Raw genomic sequence first — 25,654 nt, forward strand, 5'->3', positions numbered from 1 at the left:
CCTCCAGGTATCGCCACTCTCACCACTGGTCCTGAAGGGATCATGTGTCCTGGATTCCCTGTATTTCCAGTGCCTATCTGTACCAAAAAAAAACATTTTCTTAATGGCTTAATAAAGTTGTCCTGTATTGTTCTATAAGGAGCCCTTGGTACATAGTGGATTTTGAATTTGGCTTCTAACCCAAAGGTCAGCAGTTTGAAACCACCAGCATCTCCAAGGGAGAATGATGAGACTGACTGCTCATCTAAAGACTGACATCTTTGGAAACCCTCAGGGTCAGTTCTACTCTGGCCAATATGGTTTCTATGTCAGTATCAACTTAATGGCAATGAATTTGGTTTGAAATATTGCTCTACTAAAATTTACTTAAGGATCCCTGGTGGTGCTCTGATTTGAGATTAATTCTGTGGTAGTGTTTGGTTTGGTTTTAAATAATTTATTCAATCAGTTTCTTATCGATGGGCACGAGAGAAATTGTGATCTTTGTTTTTAACCAAGTAGTGAGGTACCACATCATTCTGCAGTGAATTTGATATAGGTCTTTATTTGTTTTAGAGTGTAAACTTGAAGTATAACTGCTGGGTCAAAGAATATACCAATTTAAATAATAAATATTGAGAAATTGTCTTTTAAAATACTATTAGTTTATTTTTCCCATTGTCAGCATTGCAACAGAAGGCTTCAAAATGGTATAATTTTTACAGAACTTCTTTAAAATGGCTTCGTACTTCTGCAGTTGATAACAAAAATATCTTGCTATATTAATCTTAAAATTACAGAGATAATTTAGAAAGCACTGGTAATCCTGATCTCTCTCTTCTTCTCCCGCTTGCTCTCTTAAAACATTTTTTTACAGAGCAAATTATTCATGGAAGGATTCAGAAGCCTAAAAGAAGGAGAACCAGTGGAATTCACTTTTAAAAAATCTTGCAAAGGCCTTGAATCGATACGGGTAACAGGACCTGGTGGCAGCCCCTGTGTAGGAAGCGAAAGGAGACCCAAAGGGAAGACACTACAGAAAAGAAAACCAAAGGGAGATAGGTAATAATTTTTTTCTTTGCTAACCTGAAAACGTACTGCCTTTGGAAAGATTTCTGAAATTTTATGCATATTTTTATTATTTTGTTGGACTTTCACATAATCAAGTACAATAAATAAAAGAGAAAAAATGCGACTAGCATGTAGTTGCAGTAGAAAGACATTAGGAATACATACAGCCTGGCTTCAGTTTGAATTGAGTATACTGAACATTCAGCTTTGAGGACTGACGCCGCTTGATCACCTTCCCCACCACTGCTCTGAGACCTCCCCGAGGAGTTGAAGATGTTGTCAGTAGATAGAATCTCCTTTCGGTATGTACAAAAATGCCCACACCCTACTTATTTTTCTAATGAAAATATGTCCTATAAACTGCTTTTAAAGGGCAGCTCATACATAGAAAATTCAAACACTATAAGAAGCTATGAAGTAAGGGGGTAAACATCAGTTCAATTCCTAACTGTCGGTGGCAGTCATATGTACCCTGGATTGAAACTTGCATTCCTTCTGCACCTACTCCCACTTAAAACCCACCCAGACACATCAGAAGACAGGCCTGACAAGCTGCTTCAAAAAGGTTCCAACTGTGGCAACTAACAACAGGCTACTTCCACCAGTTTGACTATATCAACAATACCACAGTAGAATCTTGGTTCATTTTAAAGCCATTTTATATCTATTTTCAGGTTGCCTTTCAGAAATTAGACCTAATATACATAGTCTCCCCATATAAGACTGCTCATTGAATCTTTTCTAATTACTTAACTTAGGTTAGGAGAGGCATATTGTTGTTTTTCTTTGCATCCTTTGGTCACTAATGAAGTTGAATTTTTTAATGTAAATTTTTGTTTAGTTTTTTCTTTTATGAATTGCATGTTTCTTGTCATTTTCCCTTTTTATTTCATAAGGACTTAGTCACAGTATATTATTTATTTGTAGGTTTTCTTTGTAGAGTTAAAATGTTAACCTTTTGTCCCAAATGAATAGGTTATGTTTTTCAACTTGTGAAATATATTTTAGCTTCTATTGGAGTTGTTTTTAAAAATACTACTGGCTCTCAAATGCAGTCTGACTCATTGCTCTGACTTTTCTTACTATAAAAGAAAAAAAAAGCTACAATCATCTATAATTTCTTCTTACATTCTTATGACTTTGTTATTTTACACTTAACTACTTCTGTATATAATTTGTTGTTGGAGACAGAACTATAAGGATATAGCTTTTGTTTTCTCTCCAAATTGCTAGCTAGTTATTTCTACAGTATTTATTACCCAGACCACATTTCCCACTGATTTGAAAAGCTAGTCAGTAAGGAAATGAGTTCATTTTTCTCTCTCATTTTCGGGAGCTCCTTTAGTACAAAAGGATGCTCAAGAAAATATTTGGAAGTTTAATGATACCCTTAAGTGTTAGAGTGATTTTCTGCTCTCGGAGAGAAAATGTCTACAGACAAATAAAGCAAAGTAAAATAAAATAACTTTCATAATAGAGTTGTAGCAGTTTTACATGTGCGCTGGGTTGGCATCACTAACGAGGGGACAGTCGTTGAGGCCAGCAGTTGCAGAGTAAGATCTGAGGACATTCCATCATGTAGGACCTTGTCAGACATTGTAAGGACTTTTAAAAAGGAGAAGTCACTGCAGTGCTTAAGGCGAAAAGCAGCCCGATCTGATTTACTTCCTTCACTCTGGCAGTTGTGAGGAGACACTAGGGTGGAAGCTGAGTGAGCAGGAAGGAGACAGTTGCAATCAGGGGGAAGGGATAGTGCTGGTTCAGACTAGGGTGTTAGCAGTGGAGGTGGTGAGCAATAATCTTGATACGTTTAGAAGGTAGAGAACAAGATTTATTGATGAAGTAGATATGGACTGAAAGAAGGAAAAGTTAAAGAGGAGTCTGAGGTTGATTTGACAAGAGCAACTGGAACGGGTGAGGGGCCATTTATTGAGAGATGGGAAGACTGTGGGTGGAACACTTGTAAATCAGAAGTATGGCTTTGCATATAATTAGTTGGAGATACAAATAGACACCCCAGTGGAGATATAAATTAGGTGGAAAGATGCATGAGTATGGCGTTCTTGAGGTGAATATTTTGCCTTCTGCAGACCATATTCCCCAAAGAAACCAAGAGACATGATTTGAGTCATATCCTGTAGTAAGGTGGGCACTCAAAATATATCTCACCATTAGCATAACAGGTAACACCCTCCAAAATGTGATTATTTAGGTAATATACATATAGAGGTTAGAATTTACAGTGTATCACAAAACAGAACGATAAGGCTAGGAGTCCCATAATAAGTAATTAACTGCATCTCACAATTCAAGCTATAATAGTCATCTACTGAGAATGATGATGGAAGAGGTTTAGGAGATTTGAATCAAAAGGAGAAGGTATGGCATAGGAAAAGAGAAGAGTGAATGCATTAATGAAAAGAGGTGGAACTACAGGCTACATAAAGACCCATTAAAGGGTGATAAACCAAAAAGCAAACTGGTTACTATCAAATCCGTTCTGACTCAGCAACCCTATAGCGTAGAGTAGAACTGTCCCATGGGATTTTCAAGTCTATACATCTTTATGAACGTAGACGGCCACATCTTTCTCATGTGGAGCAGCTGGTGGGTTTGAATTGATGACCTATCAGTTAGCAGCTGAGCGCTTCAACCGCTGCACCACCAAGGCTCCTTAGTCATGAGGTTTAAAGGTCTTGAATTGGAAGGAAAGAGATCAAAGAGGATTGTTTAGAAGGAACGAGGTGGAAGTTAAAGATATCCCAAATGCCTAATACTTCTAGAATACTATGAGTCGGAAATGATTCGATGACAGTGAGTTTGAAGTTCAGAGTTAACCCTGATATAAACCACCATTTCTCCCCTCAGTTTTCTTCCTTCCATCCTGGGGTTCTTCAATTTACTGCACCGACAGAGCAGAACCCCCTAACTATCAAGGAAATGGCTCACAAGGTCATGGAGGCTAGCAAGCCCCCGATAAAAAGTGCTGATGTCAGTCTGGAGTATTCTCATTCATACCACGTCAGCTTGCTGATTCACAAGACTATGGAAGCTGGTGCATCAAGCCGTCTACCTGCTGCTAGGCCAAGTCCTCAAAACTAAAGTCAGGTGGAGGCAATCCAGACTCAGAATCCATTCAAGAGAGTCCTGACCCAGCTATGTTTTAGTGCCATAACTGGCTTCTGATTGGTGTTCAAGGGTGTCCGAGGACAAGTCTTTTCTGTACATGTTCTCAGGAAATAGAGGTCAACAGAAATGGTGTCTTGCCCAGGTCTGGGCTGTTGATGGAGATGCAGTTTTTTTTTTGCTTTCTGATCACTTCTGCATAATTTATGGGGTCCAACTATAATCTCATCCAATTCCATGCCCTCCACATTCTACTTTTCTCAGTTAAGGTGGCAGCTAATGGTGTACTTCTTAAGGGAACAGATGAAGACAGTAAGTAAGTTCCTTTTTCTAGCACAGATATCGAAGATGATGGCTAGTCTGCAGACTATATCCCCAGGGAAATGAGTGGTGACTCGAGTCACAATTGTAGTAAGATGAAGATTCAAAAAATATCCCACCTTATCTTTCCACATTAGCATAGCATATGATTTATTCCAAAATGGAACTATAACCACAGGTATACAGGCTAGAATTTACAAAACAGAAGTTTGTGGCTAGCAAAATATTAGACTGCCAAAAGAACAAATAAACCTGGTTGGGAAGAAGTACAGCCAGAATGCTCTTTAGAAGCAAAGGTGTCTCATGTACTTTGGATATATTTCCTTGGAAAAGAACATCAAGCTTGGTAAAAAGAACATCCTAGATGAGATGGATTATCACCGTGGCTGCAACAATTGTGAGGATGACTCCGGGCCAGGCAGTGCTTCATTCTATTGTGCACAGGGTTGCTGTGAGTTGGAACTGAAGTAATGGCACCAAACAAAAACTGGGCTAACAGTGCCATATTAAGTGAATAGCGACAGTGCGTTCAGTCAGTAAGATTTTTTCATTTGCTGTCAGTTATTGTCAGCATCATAGTTACAGCTTTGAAATAAGCAGAAAAATGGGTTCAACCAGAGTTGGGGTTTTTCTAGTTCAGAATGAGAAAGGGGGAGGAGCAAGGGACTGAAGACAAATGCAAGGGAATGGTTGTGGTGGTAGACCATGCAGTACAAATTGGGTAGGTTGAAGGCCTTGGAAGGTAGTAGATGCATGAGTGTAGGATGACCTGGGGTCAGATCATTGTGATTGGGGTGATAGGAATGAACGGGCAAAGTAGAAGGTGACCATAAACCAGAGATTCAATATGTTGCTCCACTCGCCCAGTTTATGAGTGTTTTAATTGTGTGTAAATCTCTGATATATTTGATAGCTAATGATTTGTCAATTTCTTTTAAATTTGAATGCTTATGACTTTTGTCACTAGGATTAGAATTTTCAGTTTTCTGAGTGGTATTTGTTTTTAAAATCATGCTTGAGTCACCTGACAATAAAATACTCAAGTAAACAGTTTTCTTTATCAGACTTTACACAATGAGAAAAAGAGGCTACGATGTGGTTGCAGAAAAGATCTTTGTCAGCTGATGGCTGGAGCAGTTACCGTGGCAGTGATTTATTCCTTACATATCTAAAACTTCAAAACTTTTTGATAACTTTCTCGATCCCCTCTATGGTTATTAGTGATTAAATTTTTCCTATTTCTTTTTTTAAAATAAATTGTTTTATTGGGGCCTTTAAAACTCTTATAACAATCCACACATCCATTGTATCAAGCACATTTGTACATATGTTGCCATCATCATTTTCAAAACATTTTCTTTCTGCTTGAGCCCTTGAGATTAATTCCTCTTTTATCCCTCGCTCCCCGAAACTCCCACCCTCGTGACCCCTTAATAAATGATAAATGATTATTATTTTCATGTCTTACACCATCCATTGTCTCCCTTAACCCACGTTTCTGTTGTTCATCCCCCTTTGGGGGTGTGTGTGTTTATATGTCAATTGTTATGATTGGTTCCCATTTTCTTCCCCTTCTCCCCGACCTTCCCCTACCTTCATGGTATCGCGACTCCCATTACTGTTCCTGAGGGGTTTATCTGTCCTGTATTCCGTGTGTTGAGAGCTCTTATCTGTAGCAGTGTACATGCTCTGGTCTAGCTGGATTTATAAGGTAGAACTGGGTCATAATGGGTGGCAGGAGGAGGAAACATTAAAGAACTAGAGGAATGTTGTGTGTTTTATAGGTGCTATACTACACCCTGGCTCACCCATCCCTTCCTTTTGACCCTTCTGTGAGGGGGTATCCAGTTGTCTATAGATGGGCTTTGGGTCTCCCCTCCAACCATCCTCGTTCACATCAATATAACTGCTTGTTTTGGTTCTCCTGATACCCGGTCCTGTAGATACCTCATGATCACACAGGTTGGTGTGCTTCTTCCATGTGGGCTTTATTGATTCTGAACAAGATGGCTGCTTGTTTACCTTCAAGCCTATAAGACCCCAGACGCTGTATCTGCTGTATCTTTTAATAGCCGGGCACCATCAGCTTTCTTCACCACATTTGCTTATGCACCTATTTTGACCAGAGATCCTGTCAGGTAGGTGAGTGTCATGTAATGCCAGGTCATTAGAACCAAGTGTTCTTGAGTTGAGGAAGTACTTGAGTAGAGGCTCAATGTCTATCTGCTTCCTTAATACTTAATGTATACATATATGTACATAAGCCTATAACTTTATTGTTGTATATTAATATAGTTACATATGTACATGCCTATATTTATATCTTTTGCCTCTAAGTTTTTTCTATTTCTTAAGACACACTTAGTAATGAGAATAAAATTGTGCTTTGATCTGGGTTTTCATACTTACTAACATAATTACTAGTCTAAAAAAAGTCCAAGATATTCTGGATTCTCTGATTATTTCTTCTGTGTTTTTCCTTAATTAAGTATTTTATTGAATTTCAAACAGTCAGCTCTTGCATTAACTTCTGTTTTATTTTTCCTAAATTGCTGTGATGATTCTTATTATTTCCTTTTTATTTTTCATTTACTTTACCTAATTATGAAGATTTTATAATAGATAAATATAGAAAAATGTATGGTGAAAACCTGTGTACTCCATATATTTCAGTCATTATAACCATTACTATGGAGTCATTTGAAAGTATATTAAAGATGCCATAGAACTTCATTCCTTATCATAGTTATCTAAATAAGAAATGCATCCCTAATGGATTTAATACCCTGTCCATATTAAAATTTTCCCAGTTGGCCAATGTTTACACTTAAGACTATTTTGTTTCCTAAATTGTAATCTAGGTAAGGTATATGCCCTCTTATTAGCTATTTCATGTCTTAAATGGCATATAATCTAGAATAGCAACACACACAGACATCCTTTAAGAAAGAATTTTGTGAATTTAATTTAAAGAGACTGAACCAATTGTTTTTTAGAGTATACCATCATCTAGAATTATTCACCTTAAACTTCTAACTCCTCACAATCTTTCTTGCCTGTAAATTGGAAATACTATGCCAAAAATGTTTAACTTAAGTCTAACACAATTCTCTTGATCTAATGTCCACACACCAGGATGAATCAAGATCTTGTTTGAGTTTGTCTAATAGTTTCTTACAGTTAGAGAGGTTATTCCTCTCTGGGAAGGACATCGTGGAGGTGATGCTGCATTCTCATCATATCTTATAAGGCCATATACAATTGTGATTTTTCCCGTTACTGATGCTCTCTTCCAACCATTTTATCAAGGGTGGTAGCTTTCAGTTTTCTCCACTTTAAAGTAACTCTTTTTCTTTTTGTAATTATTAAATATTTTGTGGTGTGAGACTTTGAGACCATGTAAACACCCATTCTGTACCAGACATTTATTTGTTTATTTATTCTATTAGCATGAACCAGACTCCTGTAACAAACTATATTGTAATTCAATCAAGTTGTTGTGTGTATCAACTGTTCATTGCTTTTGATTGCTGAGTAGCATCCCATTGTGTGGATTTAGTACTGTCCATTTATCTGTTGAAAGACATTTCTGTTATTTCCAGTGGACTTATAAGTAGAATATATTTTTAATCATTTTATTGGGGCTCATACAACTCTTATCACAATCCATACATATAAATGGAGTATTTTTATGCCCAATCATAATCAGCAGTTTAGAATCCCTTCACGCTGCTTTGTATATCCTTTTGGCAAGTCCTCATCATTCTTTGATTACTTTTTAATTTACTGATATAAAATACTTTCATGCCCATCTTATAACTTAAAAATGTTTAAAATAGTCATATTCAATAATTTATTTTGGTTGTGAAGGTTATGGGAAGCTAGAATTCCAGTTAGCTTTCTTATAAACAAAAAACCAAAGAAACCAAATTCACTGTCATGGGGTCGATGCTGACTCGCTGCTACCCTATAGGACAGGGTAGAAGCACCTCCCACATGTCTGAGACTGTAACTGTTTATGGGAGTAGAACATCCCTTCTTTCTCCTGAGGTGTGCCTGGTGGTTTTGAACTGCTGACCTTTTGGATCATAGCCCTGTGTGTAAGCACTATGCCACCAGGGCTCCTTGTATATTTTGCTTGCCTAGAGTGTTTTGTTTTTAAATCAGTAAAATAGCTTCATTTGGGGCATACTACAGTTTGTTGTTTTTTAATACACTGTTTCGTGTAATCACCACCATAATGAGAATACAGAACAATATGTCACTCCAAATATTTTTCTACCACCAATCATTCCCTTCTTTATATATAACCCCCTGAAAACTCTCATCCATCATTCCTCACCACAATAGTTTTTATCTTTATGTAAATGTCGTATACATATAATCATAAACTATACACATAGCCTTTTGAAAAAAAAGTTTTAGCATAATGTATTTGCAATGTATGCAAGTTGTGTGTTTCTGCAGTTCATTCCTTTTTAATTGCTCAGTAGTGTTCCATTACATGAATGTAACATGGTCTAGTCCTTCGAAGGATATTTGTTTTTTTTCAAGCTGTTGTGAATTATGAATGCAGCTGTTACACACATTCATGTACAGAATTTTGTGTGAACATGTTTACATTTATCTAAACAGATACCTAGGAATGGGATTCCTGGTAATATGTGTACAGAATTATGTTTAAATTTGTAAGAAACTTCTAAATTGTTTTACATTCCCGTCAGCAATATATGAGCATTTAAGCCATTCTGATAACTATACGGTGAATTGTGGTTTTAAATTTACTGTTTTTTAAATGGCTACTGATGGTGACTATTCTTTCATATGTTTTTGTGTTCTTCTTCTGTCCTGCTTGGTGAATTGTTTGTTCATGTCTCTTGCACATTCCTCATTGGGATCTTGGTATTCTTATTGAACATTAAAGTTTTTATATAAATTGTGAAAGCAAATCCTTTAGTAGATATGATTTGCAAATATTTACAGTCTCTGGCTTGCCTTTTTAATCTTTTATGTGTCTCATACAGCAAAAATTTTTATAAATTTTTGATCATGTGTTTGATGTCATGTTTAAGAATTCTTTGCCTAACACAGGTCACAAAGATTTTCCTTTAAAAGGTTTATAATTTTATATTTTACATTTATATCTGTGATCCATTTTAGTTAGTTTTTGTATGAGGTTTAGATTGAGATTTATTATTTGCAAATAGATATCTAATGTTTCAAACATCACTTGATGAAAAGACTATGCTTTCTCTTGAAATGTTTTTAAATTAGAAATTTTAATCTGCTTTCTGCCATTTCAGGCTAAAAAATTTTTAACTTAGAAAATTTTATTATCTATTATATAATTATATATTATATTTATATTTTATTATACATTAATAAATTTTTATTATATATTAAATTAAAGTTTTGGTCTCACCATTAAAGGGAACTTACTGAATTTTAATATATATAAATAAGGTTGAAGCATATTTTGTGGAAAAGTGTGACTTATGACAAGAAATTTTTAAAAAATTTAAAGATTTTGTCTTAATTATGAATAAACTAGTGACAAAATTAAGTTGTATATTTTTAAATCTGTCTTAAAATTCTGCTGGGTGTACTGTCTTGTTACTCAAATGTAATACTTAATACCTCAGAAGAATAAATGTTGTGCTGTATTACTTTAAATCCTACACATTTCAAATGTTTTTAAGGAATTTCTGACTTATTTTCATTATTTACTTTCTTACATTAGTTTTCATAATTTAAAGGGAATTTAATGACCTTGTAGAACTTTTCTTATAAAATGAAAATTATTCTTTAGAAAAGATTAAAGATGAAAAAATCTTATATTTCATATCAAGCACCAGCACTTAACTTGACGTCTTTTTATTCTATAGAAATAACACAATTTACTATGTGGAAAAAGAAGTAACCTCTAACAGAATGAAAATTATTGGGGATGGTACTGAAATAATTACTTTGTCACTTGATTTTTGATGTATGTTAGAAAAATTCAGGTCAACCTATAATATGTAATTAGGTATTTTATGTAATAAAATTTTTGTTTAAATTGGCAAGTAAATTAGTAAGAACGATTTGGGAGGAAACAACTGGTCTGGAAATCTTTATTTGTAGGCTAAGAGATTTTAAATCCTTAGTAATTGATAAATGTGTTATATTTTGAAACAAGTACATAAAGGTATGGTACATAGTAATATATTACATAACAATATATTTTAACATAATTTTTTGAAATTCTAATATTTCTTTTAATAGTAGGAACATCTTCTTTGTTTCCTTTAACTTTCCATATCTTTTGACCAACCACACACTCCCAAGAATTAATGTTCATAAGGATGTACTTTCTCTTTAAGTGCTGCCTTCATACTTAGAAAATATGCCAGCATTCTATTGTATTAATTTATTTTGTTCAATAACTTATTTTCATTATCACATTGTTGTTATTATCTGCCATAGAGTCAGTTCCCACTCATAGTGCCCCTGGGTGCAACAGAACAGAACACCACAGAGGAAGCTCTTTTATATTGTAAGTAAGCGGAAGTAGTAGTATGTTCTGTTTCGAAAAGTTAATTGTTAAGATGTGTTAAATTACTGTTCTTGTGTGGAAGTGTAGGGAATTTGTTCCATTTGATTATGTTATAAAACTTGCTACTTTATCACTTTTCAAGTGCTCTAAATTTAGACTTAAAATTGATTATTAATTTGAACATTCCTTATAGTCTAATATTAAAATGACACATTAGAATATTTTTGCCATTTATGGTTAGAAATGACCAAGGTGGAACGTAAGCACAAATGATATGTTATCTAACTTATTCTTGTCTCAGAAATGGTAACTAACCTTTATCTTTTTTTAATCAAAGTGATGATAGTAAAATTATTTTTGTAGGACCATAATTTTGTAGTTTCAAGTTTTTTAAATTTTGTAAGAAAGTTTCAGAAACAATGGGGTCTTACCTAGTGAGACTGCCCTTGCTCACCTTTAGAGCAAGGGAGTTCTAAATTAATAAATTCTAATTAGTTCTAAATTCATTATAATCTCTTTTTCATTACCTCAGTGGTATAATTTCGGGTTTTCTGGCCACTTTGTAGTTAGGGAATAGAGTGTTATAATTTTTATGTCTACTGAGCATTTCTGAAATAATAAATTGATACTTAGTTTTATGTTGACCTCTTCTAAAGAAATATCTATTTTACCTTAAACTTTTCTTTGAATGATTTTAGTTTTATGATTGTGTTCTAGAACCTCCTACCAAAATAAAAATGCGCTTTAGATTCTAGAAATGTTTGAAAAATGTAAATCAACAAATTTCCATAAATAACTGTTTTGCCCTAAAACTTGTGTGATTAGATTTAGGAATTTGCTGTTTAGTATGTTCCTTTTGTGGGAGAGAAACCTTTCAGGCATGAATTGATAGTCCAGATCCTTTGAGGTCTGTCTATTCTGACCTATGGCCCCTATTCTTACAAGGTCAACATCTGAGGGCAGGAGATTAAGGCAGTTTAAAGACCGGAATGGTAAATGGAATGGAAAAATTAGCCGGCACATTTTGGATGCAAAACATCAAAGTCATCACATAGTTTGCTTATTTTAAACCTAGCTTATGGGTGTAACAAGCCAATTTTACTATTGAACTCAGAAAAAAAAAAGTAATAACCATAATTACTTCAAGATAATATTTTATAATAATATATTTTGACCGTGTAATACCAATTAACTTTCTAAAGCTTAACCTAAAACTATCAGGAAATGCATAAATAGTTTGTCATTCAGTATCAATACAATTTAATCTTCTATCTAGCTTAGATACTCAATTTAAATTTACATTAGGAATTTACCCTACCTTTTTAATATGGGACATTTTAATTTACCAACAATGCTGAATAGATTATATATACTATATTGTCTAATAATTTGAACTGACCAAGGATCAAAGATTTAGTTGTAATTATGTACTATTGATGTTTAAGGAAAAAAACCTCTTATAAAGGGGTAGAAGCTGGAAACAGAAGAATGTCAATTGGCCAGATGAAAGTTTATCCTTTTTTTTCTTCTTTGCCTTTCTGAGAGGTTGCTTTTTGAATCCCAACTCTTTACCTGCTAACCATTTTCCTTAGCACGTTTCTTTGTCTACTCTTCATTACAATTCCCAAATCAAGGCGAGTTAATTATTCGTTTTTAATTTCTACGTTGTGTGTCCATGTAAGAAATTTCTTCCAACCTTTAGTTTTCATTTAATTGTATCGGGGCAGCTGTAAATTTGCATCTTCTGCTTCCTACTAATGACTGGCGAGGGCTGGAGTTGAATAACTGAGCTGTCATATCCAACTTTTCATTCATCAATGTAGTGACTAAGGAAATTAGTAGAGCCAATGGCATACCCAAATTTCCTTCATTTTTCTGCACTTTTTATCCTACTCCAAATTTTCCTTATTATAGACTTAATTTTAGGGTGGTTTTCCGGGTCCTTTTTTCTTGTGATGATTTGTCCAGAGATCTCTTAATGAGGCAATTATAGTTGTTTCCTTCATTCACATCATCTCAGCAGATGCTCTCCCTGCTGTGACCTCTGTTCAGAGCAGGCAGACAATGTGCCATTCTCATCACCCTCTGCAAGACGGTGTGTGGGGCTGAGTTTCATTTGGCGCTGCATAGGTCTCCCAAGATGCGTGATGGGAACGGTTAGAAGTGGCACATAATCACAATTTTAGGTCGCTTTCCTGATTGATGCTTTATTCAAGCAAATAAATATATATTAAAAAAAATAACCAAAGGGCAAAAAATTTCCAGACCCAAGTCTATTCTATTAAAATTAGAAATTGTGGATTTAAGAATTTAGCTCTACTTAGCTTCTTCCTTTGGACTGTGGCCTTTTAAAAATGGGATCAAATGTATAGTTTCAAAACAAAGGTATTGTGCTGATTGTATACTATTTTAGAACATTGAATTATTTTCAACAAAGGACATTTTTTTAAGCCTGTAATACTAATCATTCACATTACTTTAATGAATATAGGGTGTTGTTTTGTGTATCACTTTTGATTTTTAAAACAAATATTCATCTTTTATTTCTACTGATCATGATGTCCATTTTGTTTCTCTGTGAACAGAATGAGGGCTGACCAAGATGAAAAAAAATCAAAGGCAAACTTCCCTATTTATATTGTTAACCCCCCACTCAAATACTAGTCTTGTGGCCCAAACCCATCAAACAATCCAGGGAAATTGCAGCGCTGTTAGCAGACTGCTAGCTAGCCTTTCTTTCGTCTCCATTAATAAGAGAGGCTGAAGCAAATTCTACTTCACTGAATGCAAAGAACTTGAACAAAAGTCTTTCTAAAATATTCTGGAGTTTAATTTTTTTGAAAATTGATTCTAATTATGAGATTAATTGGTTAAAATAACAGATTCAAGAGTTATGCCCTGAACTATTTTTATATTATATATATATTTTTTTTTTTTCTTTTTTGGCCAGTTTAAAGGGATTATCTTATGCATCATCATAATCTGCTTGTAGTTTTTGGTCAGTTAATAAGCAATTACTTTAGTAAAGCAGGTTTCATTTTTGTAAAGTTAGATTGATAGGAGTTTTCATATACAAGCTTTCATTTACTCTGCATTTTCATAATGTGAAGGACTGTTTTTAAAGCGTAGAGCCCTTGGATATAAACCAGTAACAGATATTAAACTTCAAAATGTTTTGAAAGAAAAACAACGGTCTTCTGATCTCTTCTTCTTAGGAGGCATCATAGGACAAATCAAGCAAGCATTGAAGACTTTTGACTTCTAAAGTGCTGTAACGCATCAAGTACAAATGCATGTTGTATGGTTAGTGTAAAATATGGACTAACCAAGGGAAAAATAAAGTCAGATGTTGGATGCTAAGGGCTGTAGATACAGTGGCTGCAGTAACAGGCTCAACCATAAGAACAGTTGTGAGTCTGGCACAAGACGTGGCCATGGTTCATTCGATTGTGCATAGAATTATTATGAGTCAAAATTGACTTGATATCACCTAGCAACAATAATAGTTATAGAAAATAAGTCCCAAATGCTCTAAATTGCCAGAAGTACTAAAAACATGTATTTGTGTACTTATATAAGTGCTAAAAATATATTTAAAATTTTTTTACAAATCTTACCTTTTGTGACTAGCTTCTCTCCCTTTTCACAATTGGGGATCTAAGTAGGTTTTTTGTTTTGTTTTGTTTTTAATTTTTGTATAATTGTTACTGAATTTCATAGATAGCCCCTCCAGTTGAAAAATGCACATTATGATCATTTTTAGAAAAGCCCGATTACCTCAAAGCACTCTACACTTAGCCTTCTTGCTAGCCACTATGTACACTGACAAGTAAAAGTTACTGTGGGTAACAGTGCAGAGCCATTGTGTGGGACTTTTATCAACCTTCTCTGCTGCTTTTTCTCTTTGGCTGACTTGTTTGAATTCAGGATTTGCTTTTATTCCCCTCAATTTTACTGGACCATTTAGAGTTTTTTCTTGGGTTTATTAATATTGTACTAGAGGTACTACCAATGCAAAAAAAAGAGAAAAGAAAAGGCCTAAGAATCCAAAAAGGAGAAACCAAATGCTTTCTTACAATGTGATTTTATATCCATTGCTATTTATAGATAAATTATTAGAATGATTAAAATAAGGAAAATAGCAAGATAACTGGTTTATAAACACAACACATGGAATTTGAACTAGGAACAATTGCATGTTAGGAATGCATAAAATATTCTTTAGGCCAAAATAGAACTATCTTTTAATAAAAGTTTTTAACATTAATGGGTCCCATTTATTTTATCTTTCACTGTTTTTGCTTTGGGGATTATATTGGATAATACATAGATTACTTTTCTACTGTTGACCAGCCTTGTAGTCCTAGAATACATCACACTGGGTTGTGATGGATGGTTCTTTTACTATGGTTGCCAGTGCTTTGTTAAGGATTTTTGCTTCCATACTCATAAGCTATGCGGGCTTGTAGTTTTCTTTTCTTGTGGTATTTTTGTCTCATTTTCGTATCAGAGTTTTATTTGCTGTACAGAAGGAGTTAGGCAGTATTCCTCCTCTCTCATCTTTTGGAAGAATGTAAACCGTATTAGTATCAATTCTTGTTTAAATGTATGTTGAACCAGTGAAGCCATCTGGTCTAGGACATTTATGTCGGATTTTGTTTTATCTCCTTAAGCTTTGTTTTAACGAGTATCAAAATGTTGTGACAATTTTTTTGGTCAAGTTTTCATTAAAAATGGAAGAAGCACACCAGCCTGTCCCAACTCAATCGCTGAGGACAAAGTGGGTGTATAAGCAAAAGTGGTAAAGAAAGCTGATGGTGCCCGCCTATCAAATGATATAGCGTCTGGCGTCTTAAAGGCTTGAAGATAAACAGGCGGCCATCTAGCTAAGAAACAACAAAGCCCACATGGAAGAAGCACACCAGCCTACCCCTACACAAACGCTGAAGACAAAGCGGGTGCATAAGCAAATGTAAAGAAAGCTGACAGTGCCCGGCTGTCAAAAGATATAGAATCTGGGGTCCCTTAGGCTGGAAGATAAACAAGGGGCCATCTAACTGAGAAACAACAAAGCCCACATGGAAGAATCACACCAGCCTGTGAGATCACAAGGCGTCGAAGGGATCAGGTATCAGGCATCAAAGACCAAAAAAAAAAAATCAGCATTGTGAATGAGGGAGTGTAGAGTGGGGACTCAGGGCCCATCTGTGGAAAATTGGACATCCCCTTGCAGAAGGGCTGCATGGAGGAGACGAGCCAGTCAGGGTGCAGTGTAGCAATGATGAAATATATAATTTTCCTTTAGTTCTTGAATGCTTCCTCCCCTCCACTATCATGATCCCAATTCTACCTTAAATATCCGGCTGGACCGGAGGATGTACACTGGCACAGATAGGAACTGGAAATACAGGGACTCTAGGACAGATGAACCCCTCAGGACCAGTGGTGAGAGTGGTGCTATCAGGAGGGTGGAGGGATGGTGAAGGAAAAAGGGGGAATAGATTACAAGGTCTACATATATCCTCCTCTTTGGGGGACGGACAGCGGAGAAGTGAGTGAGGGGAGATGTTGGATGGTATAAGATATGACAAAATAATAATAATTTATAAATTATCAAGGGTTCGGGGGAAGGGGAAAATGAGGAGCTGACACCAAGGGCTCAAGTAGAAAGGTGTTTTGAGAATGATGATGGCAACATATATACAAATGTGCTTGACACAATTGATGTATGTATGGATTGTGATGAGTTGTATGAGCCCCTATTAAAATGATAAAAAAGGATTGCTTTTAAAAATTAATAATTGTCACACACAGAAGAAACAAATAGTGCATAACACCTTTTTTTTAATGCTCCTGAAGGCTTTAGGGTGTGTTGTCATCATTAACCCGTCTTTTAGTATTAAACTTTAATAGCCAATTGAGACGTTCTGAGACCATTCTTCCACCGATGATTAAGACTGATATAGTAGGTGCTATGGAATGATTCATTTAGCTTTCTGAGGTATCTGAGGAGATTTGACGACCATAACGGCTCCAACAACCTTTTCGTCCATTGTCTTGATGACAGTCACTGCAGCTGCCTGTCTCATGAACAGCAAAATGACCTAGAGAGGCTAGTTAGAGAAGCTCTTGAAACATCTAGGTTTGCTGGGAACAGTGTCAGTGATGACCCAGCTGCTTCCATTCGTGGGTCAGTTTTGCTGTCACCAGCCGTGTGGGCATGACAAATATTTTTGACAGAGTTGTTTTTGATATCAAAACTTATATCACTCCTCTCCCTCTTCCCCAATAGCTTCACGCTAGTCTCTATGGTGCATTGCAGCTACTTTACTTCATTGGTAATGCTGGCTGGAGCAAAGGTGACCATCATGCCCGTTTTCTGAACACTAGCCTCCACTCTGCTCACAGTTGGTGGTGGTATTAGAACTATTCCTGTAAGTTTCTGAGACTGTAACTCCTTATGGAAGAGGAGAGCCCCACCTTTCTCTTGTGGAGCTGTTGGTGACCTTGTAGATCGCAGCCAAACACATAACCATTTCTCCACCAACCCTAACCAGTACACCACCAGGGCTCTTTTGTTGTTGGGATCCATCACGTCAGCTCTGATCCATGGCAACCCTGTGCACAACAGGATGAGCAGCACTGTGCTGTCCTGTGCCGCCCTCACAAATGTTCCTGTGCCTGAGTTCGTTGATGGAGCCCATTGTGTCCGTCCATCTCATTGAGACCTTCCTCTTCTTTCTGTCCTTACACTTTAATGAACATGATGCCCTTCTCCAGGGACTGGTCTTTTCTGACAACATGTCCAAACTACGTAAGATGCGGTCTTTCCATCCTTGCCACTAAGGAGCACTCTGGCCTTCTTCCAATACGTATTGGTTTGTCCTTTTAGCAGTCCATGGTACTTTCATTATTCTTCTCCAGCACCACAATTCAAATGCATCTATTCTTCCTTAGTGTTGAACTTTCACATGCATGTAATGCAATGAAGAATACCGTGGCTTGGTTCAGGCTCACCTTAGTTCTCAAAGTATCATCTTTTCTCTTCAATACTCTGAAGAGGTTATGTGCAGCAGATTTACGCATTGCAATACTTAATCTATTAACTTCTGCTTCCATGAACTTGATTGTGGATCCAAGCAAAATAAAATTCTTGACCACTTCAACATTTTCTCCATTAATCCTGATGTTACCTATTGGTCCAGTTGTAAGGATTTTAGTCTTCCTTACATTGAGTTGTAATTCATCCTGAAGGATACAACCCTTGATCTTCATCAACTAGAGCTTCAATTCCTCCTCACTTTCAGCACGCAAGGTCATCTGCATATTGCAGGCTGTTAATAAGCCTTCCAATTCTGATGCCACATTCTTCTTCATATAAGCCAGTGTCTCTAATATGTTCAGCACACAGATGAAACAAGTATAGTGAGAGGATACAGCCCGGACACACACCTTTCCTGATTTAAACTGCACTATTACTTTGTTCTGTTCACACAACTACCTCTTAATCTATGTACAAGGGCCTCATGAGCTCAATGAAGTGTTCTGTATTCCCATTCTTCCTGACTGTGGTTATCCAGTTTATGTTGATCCACATAGTCAACAAAACACAAGTAAATATCTTTCTAGTATTCTCTACTATCAGCCAAGATCCATCTGACATCAGTAATGAAATCTCTTGTTCTACTTCCTCTTCTGAATCTGACCTGAAATTCTGGCAGCTCCCTGTCAATGTACGAACTACTGAAACCATTGTTGCAGCCACCAGGGCTCCTTTAATAATTAAAGTGTAGTCTGGATCTCCACATCAGAATGCCTACAGTCCAAGGGACAAGACAGTGGACTTATTTTCTTAAACATCTAAAGAACAACTACAAACAAACAATTTGTGTTTCTACTTTTACTTTGATGAGATAGTTAAAGTTTATTGTGCCAACCTGGCCAATAAACACATGTGGGGTTAATTGCAGGGCGGAGAGATAAATAGCTCAGTGAGCCTCGCCTTTCGAGTTCTTGGGTTCTTGCTCTCTGATGTTCAGATCAGGGTGCAACTGCCTTATCCAGTTCCCTGCTTCAGCTGGCAAGGCTCACTTCCTGCAAGACATCCCTGAGGAGAAGCCACATGGACCTATCCCAATGCATCCCTGGGTGCTGGAACAGCCATATGGAGACCCCTGCTTACACACTCACTGATTCAGCTTTCCTCCTGCAGTCAGCGTCATTATGTGTGCTTTGTGAGATTGAGGAGGACTTTATAGATTGGTGTAGGACATATGGGCTAATGTTGGACCTTTGGGCTTGGACAGCACTCGGTTGGGATGCTTTCTTAATATACACTTTCCCTTTATATAGAACTCTCTCTTATACATGTGAGTTTCTGTGGATTTGTTTCTCAAATGTACCCAGACTAGCACATTCGATATGTTTTATAATTTACGCTATTAAATATCTAATTTCTAAATTTAAACAAATCTACATAAACTGCGCTGGGTGTTCAGAAATATTCTACTGAAGCATGTACTTGATAAAAATAATTTGGAGCCACCAACAACCCTACAGAAATATCTATATATAAGCCCATTGCCTTTTAAAAAAATAGTTTCATTGGCATATAGCTCACAATTTATACCATTTAATAATTCAATTGCAATATAAAGTTGTACAATCTTTCAGTTTCAGAATATTTTTTTCTTTCTTGTACTCATTGTTAGCTCCCCATTCCTTTCCCCTGCCCTACCTCTAAGTAATTACCAAACCATAGATTTACCTGTCCCGAGGATATTTATACAGAAATATATACAGAAAATCATACAAAATACCAACAGGAAGCAAGCAAGCAAGCAAACAAAAACCCCAACCCCAGCAACAATGATGAAACAGTAAAGCCTCCATCAAAAAGAAAGCAGAAAATACTAAAAACTGAAACGGCTCTAAAATAGGTCAAAAGGAGATCAAATGACAAGGTGTAACATTTAACCTAACTACCTCTGCCATAATCAACTTTTTCCTCTGCTGCACGGTTATACCTATGCCAGGACTGTGGTCAGAGGGAATTCGCTGGAGGCTTAGCTCATGGGGAGGCCCTGCCAGTGGATTTTGAACTTCCACTATCATGCTTAGCCATCTGCAAACCAGGTGTTCAGAATGTAAACCCTGATACCATTCTTTCCTCCAGATTTGGATTTTATTATTTACAGTCCTTGGATCACACACACTGGTGTGCTTCCATGTGGACTTAGTTGACACCTTACTTACATGACTGCTTGTTTTAAGACAAGGCTTTAATACTCTAGATGTTATTCTTTCTGAGAGATGGCCACCATTTGGTATCTTCACCACACTTGGTTATAGCACCCATATCTTCAGTGATCTCTTCATGAGGGCAAATATAGAGTAGCAGTCCATTGCTTTTTGTAGTTTAAAAAATCCTATTTCCAGAGCCTTCTATTATCTACTAGGTTTCTCCTTGTTATTTCAAATTTGATATATATACTTTGCTAGGAAATTATTTACTTCCTTTAAAAAAAACAAATACTGCCATCAAGTCAAAGCTGACCCATAGCGACCCCCTGCAGGTGTCTGAGACTGTCACTATTTACAGGAACAAAAAGCCCAGCCTTTCTCTTTTTCAACCATTAGGGCTCCTAAGTTAACCACCATATATTTTCCCTCAGCATTTCCAGTTCTTGTCTTGCCTTGTAAAGCACCCTGGTGGTGTGATGGGTTTCGCACTGACTTGCCTGCCACAAGGTCCCTGGTTTAGACCCCATCAGTCACTCCTGGGCAAACATTAGTCTGCTTTCACAAAGATTTACCGCCTCAGCAACCCTAGGGAAGGGCTCTGCTTTCTCCCATAGGTTCACTGTAAGTCAGAATGGACGCAGTTGTTATGGGTTTGGTTAGGGTTTTATCTTGCCTTACAGTATAATTCTTTTGTTACTTTCAGAACATTCAGTCCAGGTGTTTTTTTTCCCTATTCAATTTAAAAAATTGAAAAAATTTTGTTTCTCAGTTCCAGAGAGTCTTCTATTCCTTTCCAGAGTGATCTGTTTGATAGAATGCTCTTTGCGTGTCACTGGGAACGACTTGCTCCAGTTCAGCTCTCTTGTTCTGGTCATTTTATTTTTCTTCCCCAATCATGCCCCCCCCCCCACACCCGCCCTAAAAATGAATATAGAGCCAGCTTTTAGGGTCTATTGAACAGAAGCAGACTGGCCATGGAAGTTTCTGCTCTTGTGAACTGACAGCGGACACACTGTTGAGCCACAAACCTGCAAAAAAAGATAAAGAAATAGCGGGATGGGCACCTGAGGAAAGAAAGAATTTCCCCACTTTATGTCTGCTCACTGGAAGAACATATCCCATTTATCGAAAAGGAACAAAGAAAAGGAAAGTACTTAGGAATAAAGCCCAATAAAAGCTATGTAGTACATAAATGAAAAACATTATGCAGAATTAACAGGCAAAAAAACAAGTAATTCCACACGTACACATTTTGTTCTGGAGTATATTATATGTATAATATGTATGTATTGTACTCTTGAAATTAGGGTTTCATATTTTTATTTTTCATAACATTTTTGGTAAATAAGATTGGTTGTGCTTAATAAATTTGTAACCTCTTTTATTTCTTTGGTTTTCCAGGCAGGAAACCCCTCATCTGTAACCAGTAGGAGTGGTTTCTATTGTACTCAGTAGTGGTTGTTATTACACTCCCGTTGGGGGACCATTCTTTTCGTGAGTTCTTTCACGTTCCTGCCTATAAAGAGCTTCCCTGTTCACTTATAAGATACAGAGTGGTATTTTGGGTTTCTTTTGGTTCTTGAAACCATCTAAAATTTTATATGTTTACATTATATAAAGCTCTTGTCTAAATCTTTCCTTCCTCTGCATTGCTTTTTTAATTCTTCCTATTGATTTCTGAAGTTTCTTTTTTTAAAATTTATCCTATATATTGCTTCTGATAATATGTTTCAGGGCTGTTTTTAGATTGACTTGTCTTGTCCTTTCTTCCATTGTTTTAATTTCTATATATTATATTGCCCCCTATTTTCAAGAAAATATCCCTGTATTACTATTCTAAAATATTTCTGTAACTATTCTGAATTATTCCTCTAGATATTAATAGTTTTATTGGCACTTCATCCACATATCACACAATTCAATAGCTCAGTCATATCAAGAAGAGTTGTACAATCATTATCACAGTCAATTTTAGAACATTTTCTTCTTCCCTGTGCTCATTGTAATTCATGTAATTATTTTCTTAATTGTGGCAAAAATATACACAACAAAACATTCTCTAATCACCAATTAATACACGATTGAGTGCCATTGATTATGCTCTTCGTGTTGTGCTCCCATTATTGATATTCTTTTCCAAATTTGAATCCCAGTGTTAAAGTTGGTAAATTGAGGCGTGGTGCTCCAAGTAGAAGATTTGATTTGCATTATGAGGCCATAAACCTTAGTCTGCAAACTATTACTTCATGTGATTGGATTTAATTTGTTAATGTGCTCTAAGGATTGAAATAATAGTAGTTCTGACCTTAGGCATTTCACTTTCCCCAGGCTTCAGTTAACACTTGTAAAAATTATTTCATTCTTTCTAGTAATTTTTTCACTTTATTATCAACCTGCTATGTGCCACTATTCTAGGGACTGAACATAAAGCAGAAAATGGACCAGTTTACAGTGTTGCCATTTTGAAGCAAATATTTTAGAGTGAGAGACAGATGAGAAAAAAAACAGAAATACAGAAGGATTTACCGTATGATAGATAATTATGATGGTAAAGGAAACTTCAATAAAGTAAATAGAGATAGTAATAAGGAGACTATTTTAGATCAGTGGTCAGGGGATGCCCCAGGAGGTGGCTCCTAAGCAAAGACCTGAATGAAGTGAGGGAACAATCTGGAAAGGTCTGGGGAGAATGATTTCTACACAAACGAAAAACTGCACAAGGACTTCGAGGCAGTACCTAGTGTAGGATGTGTGAGGGACCACAGACACACCATTGTGGCTACAGTAAAGCGACTGACAGGAATCCAAGATTGAGTCAAACCCTGGCAGGGACCACATTATATCAGGCTGTGGAGGCTGTGGTGGTTTATGAAGTTTGATTTTATTCTTGGTGCGATACAGAGCCACTGGAGGGTTTTGAGAGAGTGACTGGATCTATTGTTTGTTTTACAAAGCTCATTCTGGTGGCTGTGTGAAAAATAGACTATGGTGGGGCAAGAATAAAAGCAGGGAGACCAGTGTGGAGGCTGTTACAATGCAGGTATGTGAGAGATGGTGACTTGGACCAGGGATGCGGCTGGCACATGGGAAGAAGTAGATAGATTCTAGACGTGTTTGGAATGAGCCAACAAGAATTGCTGTTAAGAATGTGAAGTGTAAGGAAATGAGAAATTAGAACGATACCAAATATCTGGTATGAACAGCTGGGTGAAGGACGGTGCTATTTACTGATGTCAGGAGTGGGGTGGGGCTGGGGAATCAAGGGTGTGCTGTTTGGAACATGCTAAGTTGGAGCAGCCTGCAAAACAGATGTTACACAGGTCTGAATTTGGATAAAACACATACCCAGGTAACAGATACTTTAATCAATACAGGGAATATTTCCATCCGGTGAAGCCTCCTTCCAGCTCATCTCCCATCTCCTTTATGTAACCACTCTTGCTATCTGTCCACATGGATTAGATTTTTCCTGCTTTGAACTTAATATAAATGACGTGAAATGATCTTTTGGGTCTATATTCTTTTTTTACTCAACATTACTCATGATGCTTATGAGTTTAGTGAAGGCTGTTTGTAACACAACGTCATTTTCTCCTGCAATCGCTGTGTTGTTTTGTATGAGCATATCACAATATGGTGCAGTAGTGGTTCCAAGGTGAGAGACAATCCACAAGGTCACCAGTTTGAAACTACTGTGGGAGGAAGATGGGGCTTTCTGTTTGTGTCAACACTTACCACAGTCTCAGAAACCCACAGCGGGTGGCTCTGAGTTAACATTGACTCGATGACAGTGAGTTTGGTTTTTAGTTTGGGTTAGAACGTTCATGGAAAAATTAAAAATGATGGAATTTGTTCACAAACTCTTTGAAGCCCCCTTGAATATCCATTTTTCCCTTTGATAAACATTTGGTTTGTTAACAGTGTGCCCGTTTATTAAAAGCAGCTAAACATTCTCAAAACATGCCTTTTGTGGCTATATGTTTTATTCTCTTGAGAAATTCTATCTAAAAGTGGAATTGCTGGGTAGTAGGGTAGTTTCTGCACCCTTTTGCCGATATTCTAAGCCAGCAATGTCTGACAGTTGACATTGTCCCACATCTTCCCAGTATTTAATGTTTTAGTGTTTTTTGATGATTGTTCCCTTTCTAATCATTGTGTAGGAGTATCATATTGTGGTTTTAATCTCCACTCCCATAATGATGAAAGAACATTTATCCATGTACTTTTAGGCATTTGTATTTCTTTTCAGAAACTTCTGTTTCCGTCTTTTGCCCTAAAATTGAGCTGTCTTTTAATTGCTACATTGTAACTGTTCTTTATATATTTTAGTTACAATTTCATTGTCACTTCATATATTGAGAATAATTTCATTTAAAATTCGTTAACAATGACTTTTGATGAGAAATAATTTTTAAAATTTAATGAAGTCTAATCTTTTTGTTTTCTTTTTATTATTGTGTTTTCCTTAAGAAATCTTTCCCTACCCGAAGGTACTCCTATTTTTTTTCTTTTAGAAGTACTATAGTTTTACCTTTTGTAGTTCAGTCTAGGATTCATACATAATTCATTTTGTTATATGTTTGTGAAATAGAAGTTTCGGGCCATAAATTTAATTGTTCCAGTGCCTTTTTGAAGATTTTCCTTTTCCCATTGATTTTCCCTGGAGTCTTTGCTGAAAAGCAATTGGACTCTAATCCCTTACACACAAGGAGTCCTGGTAGTATGGCTGTTTACACATTGAGCTGCTAACCACAAAGTCAACAGTTCAAACCCACCAGTTGCTTCTTGAGGGAACAATGACATTGTTCCTGTAGTGTTTAAAGTTTCAGCAACCCAAAGGATCACGGTAGGGTCACCATGAGTAGGAGTCAACTTGATGGCAATGAGTCTGATTGATTTATTCCCTTATATTAAATTATTTATTGTGATGTCGGTACCAGACTATCTTGCATACTATGTCACAATCAGTATATCCCAGTGATTCTCAACTGAGGGTAGTTGCGCCCCACAGGAGACAGTTAGCAATGTCTGGAGACAATGTGTGGGTGCCAGCAATGGGAGAGTGCTGCTTTCATCTAGTCCAGTGGTTCTCAACCTTCCTAATGCTGCAACCCTTTCATACCATTCTCATGTGGTGACCCCCCAACTATAAAATTATTTTTGGTGCTACTTTGTAACTGGAATTTTGCTACTCTTATGAATCAGGTGACCCCTGGGAAAGGGTCATTCGACCCCCAAACGGGTCTCAACTCACAGGTTGAGAACCGCTGATATTAGTAGATTGTTGTTGTTGTTGCTAGGCACTCTTGATCAGTCCCGATTCATAACAACCCTTTGTACAACAGAATGACATTTGGTGGGGCCTTATGCTCGCCTCAA

General features: G+C 36.6%; 1 protein-coding gene across 1 annotated transcript in view; it reads left to right on the forward strand.

The window, feature by feature from the left end:
- LIN28B (lin-28 homolog B) overlaps nt 1-25,654 on the forward strand; it is a 95,476-nt gene that overhangs the window by 49,036 nt on the left and 20,786 nt on the right. Inside the window, exon 3 of the mRNA XM_004696224.2 lies at nt 857-1,041. Within this exon, the coding sequence (XP_004696281.1) occupies nt 857-1,041 (185 nt within the window). The remainder of the gene's footprint in view (nt 1-856; nt 1,042-25,654) is intronic.

Source organism: Echinops telfairi, unplaced genomic scaffold (genome assembly GCF_000313985.2).
Source record: "Echinops telfairi isolate 266 unplaced genomic scaffold, ASM31398v2 ScPeMD7_3533;HRSCAF=4204_0, whole genome shotgun sequence".
In the NCBI taxonomy this organism is placed as follows: domain Eukaryota; kingdom Metazoa; phylum Chordata; class Mammalia; order Afrosoricida; family Tenrecidae; genus Echinops; species Echinops telfairi.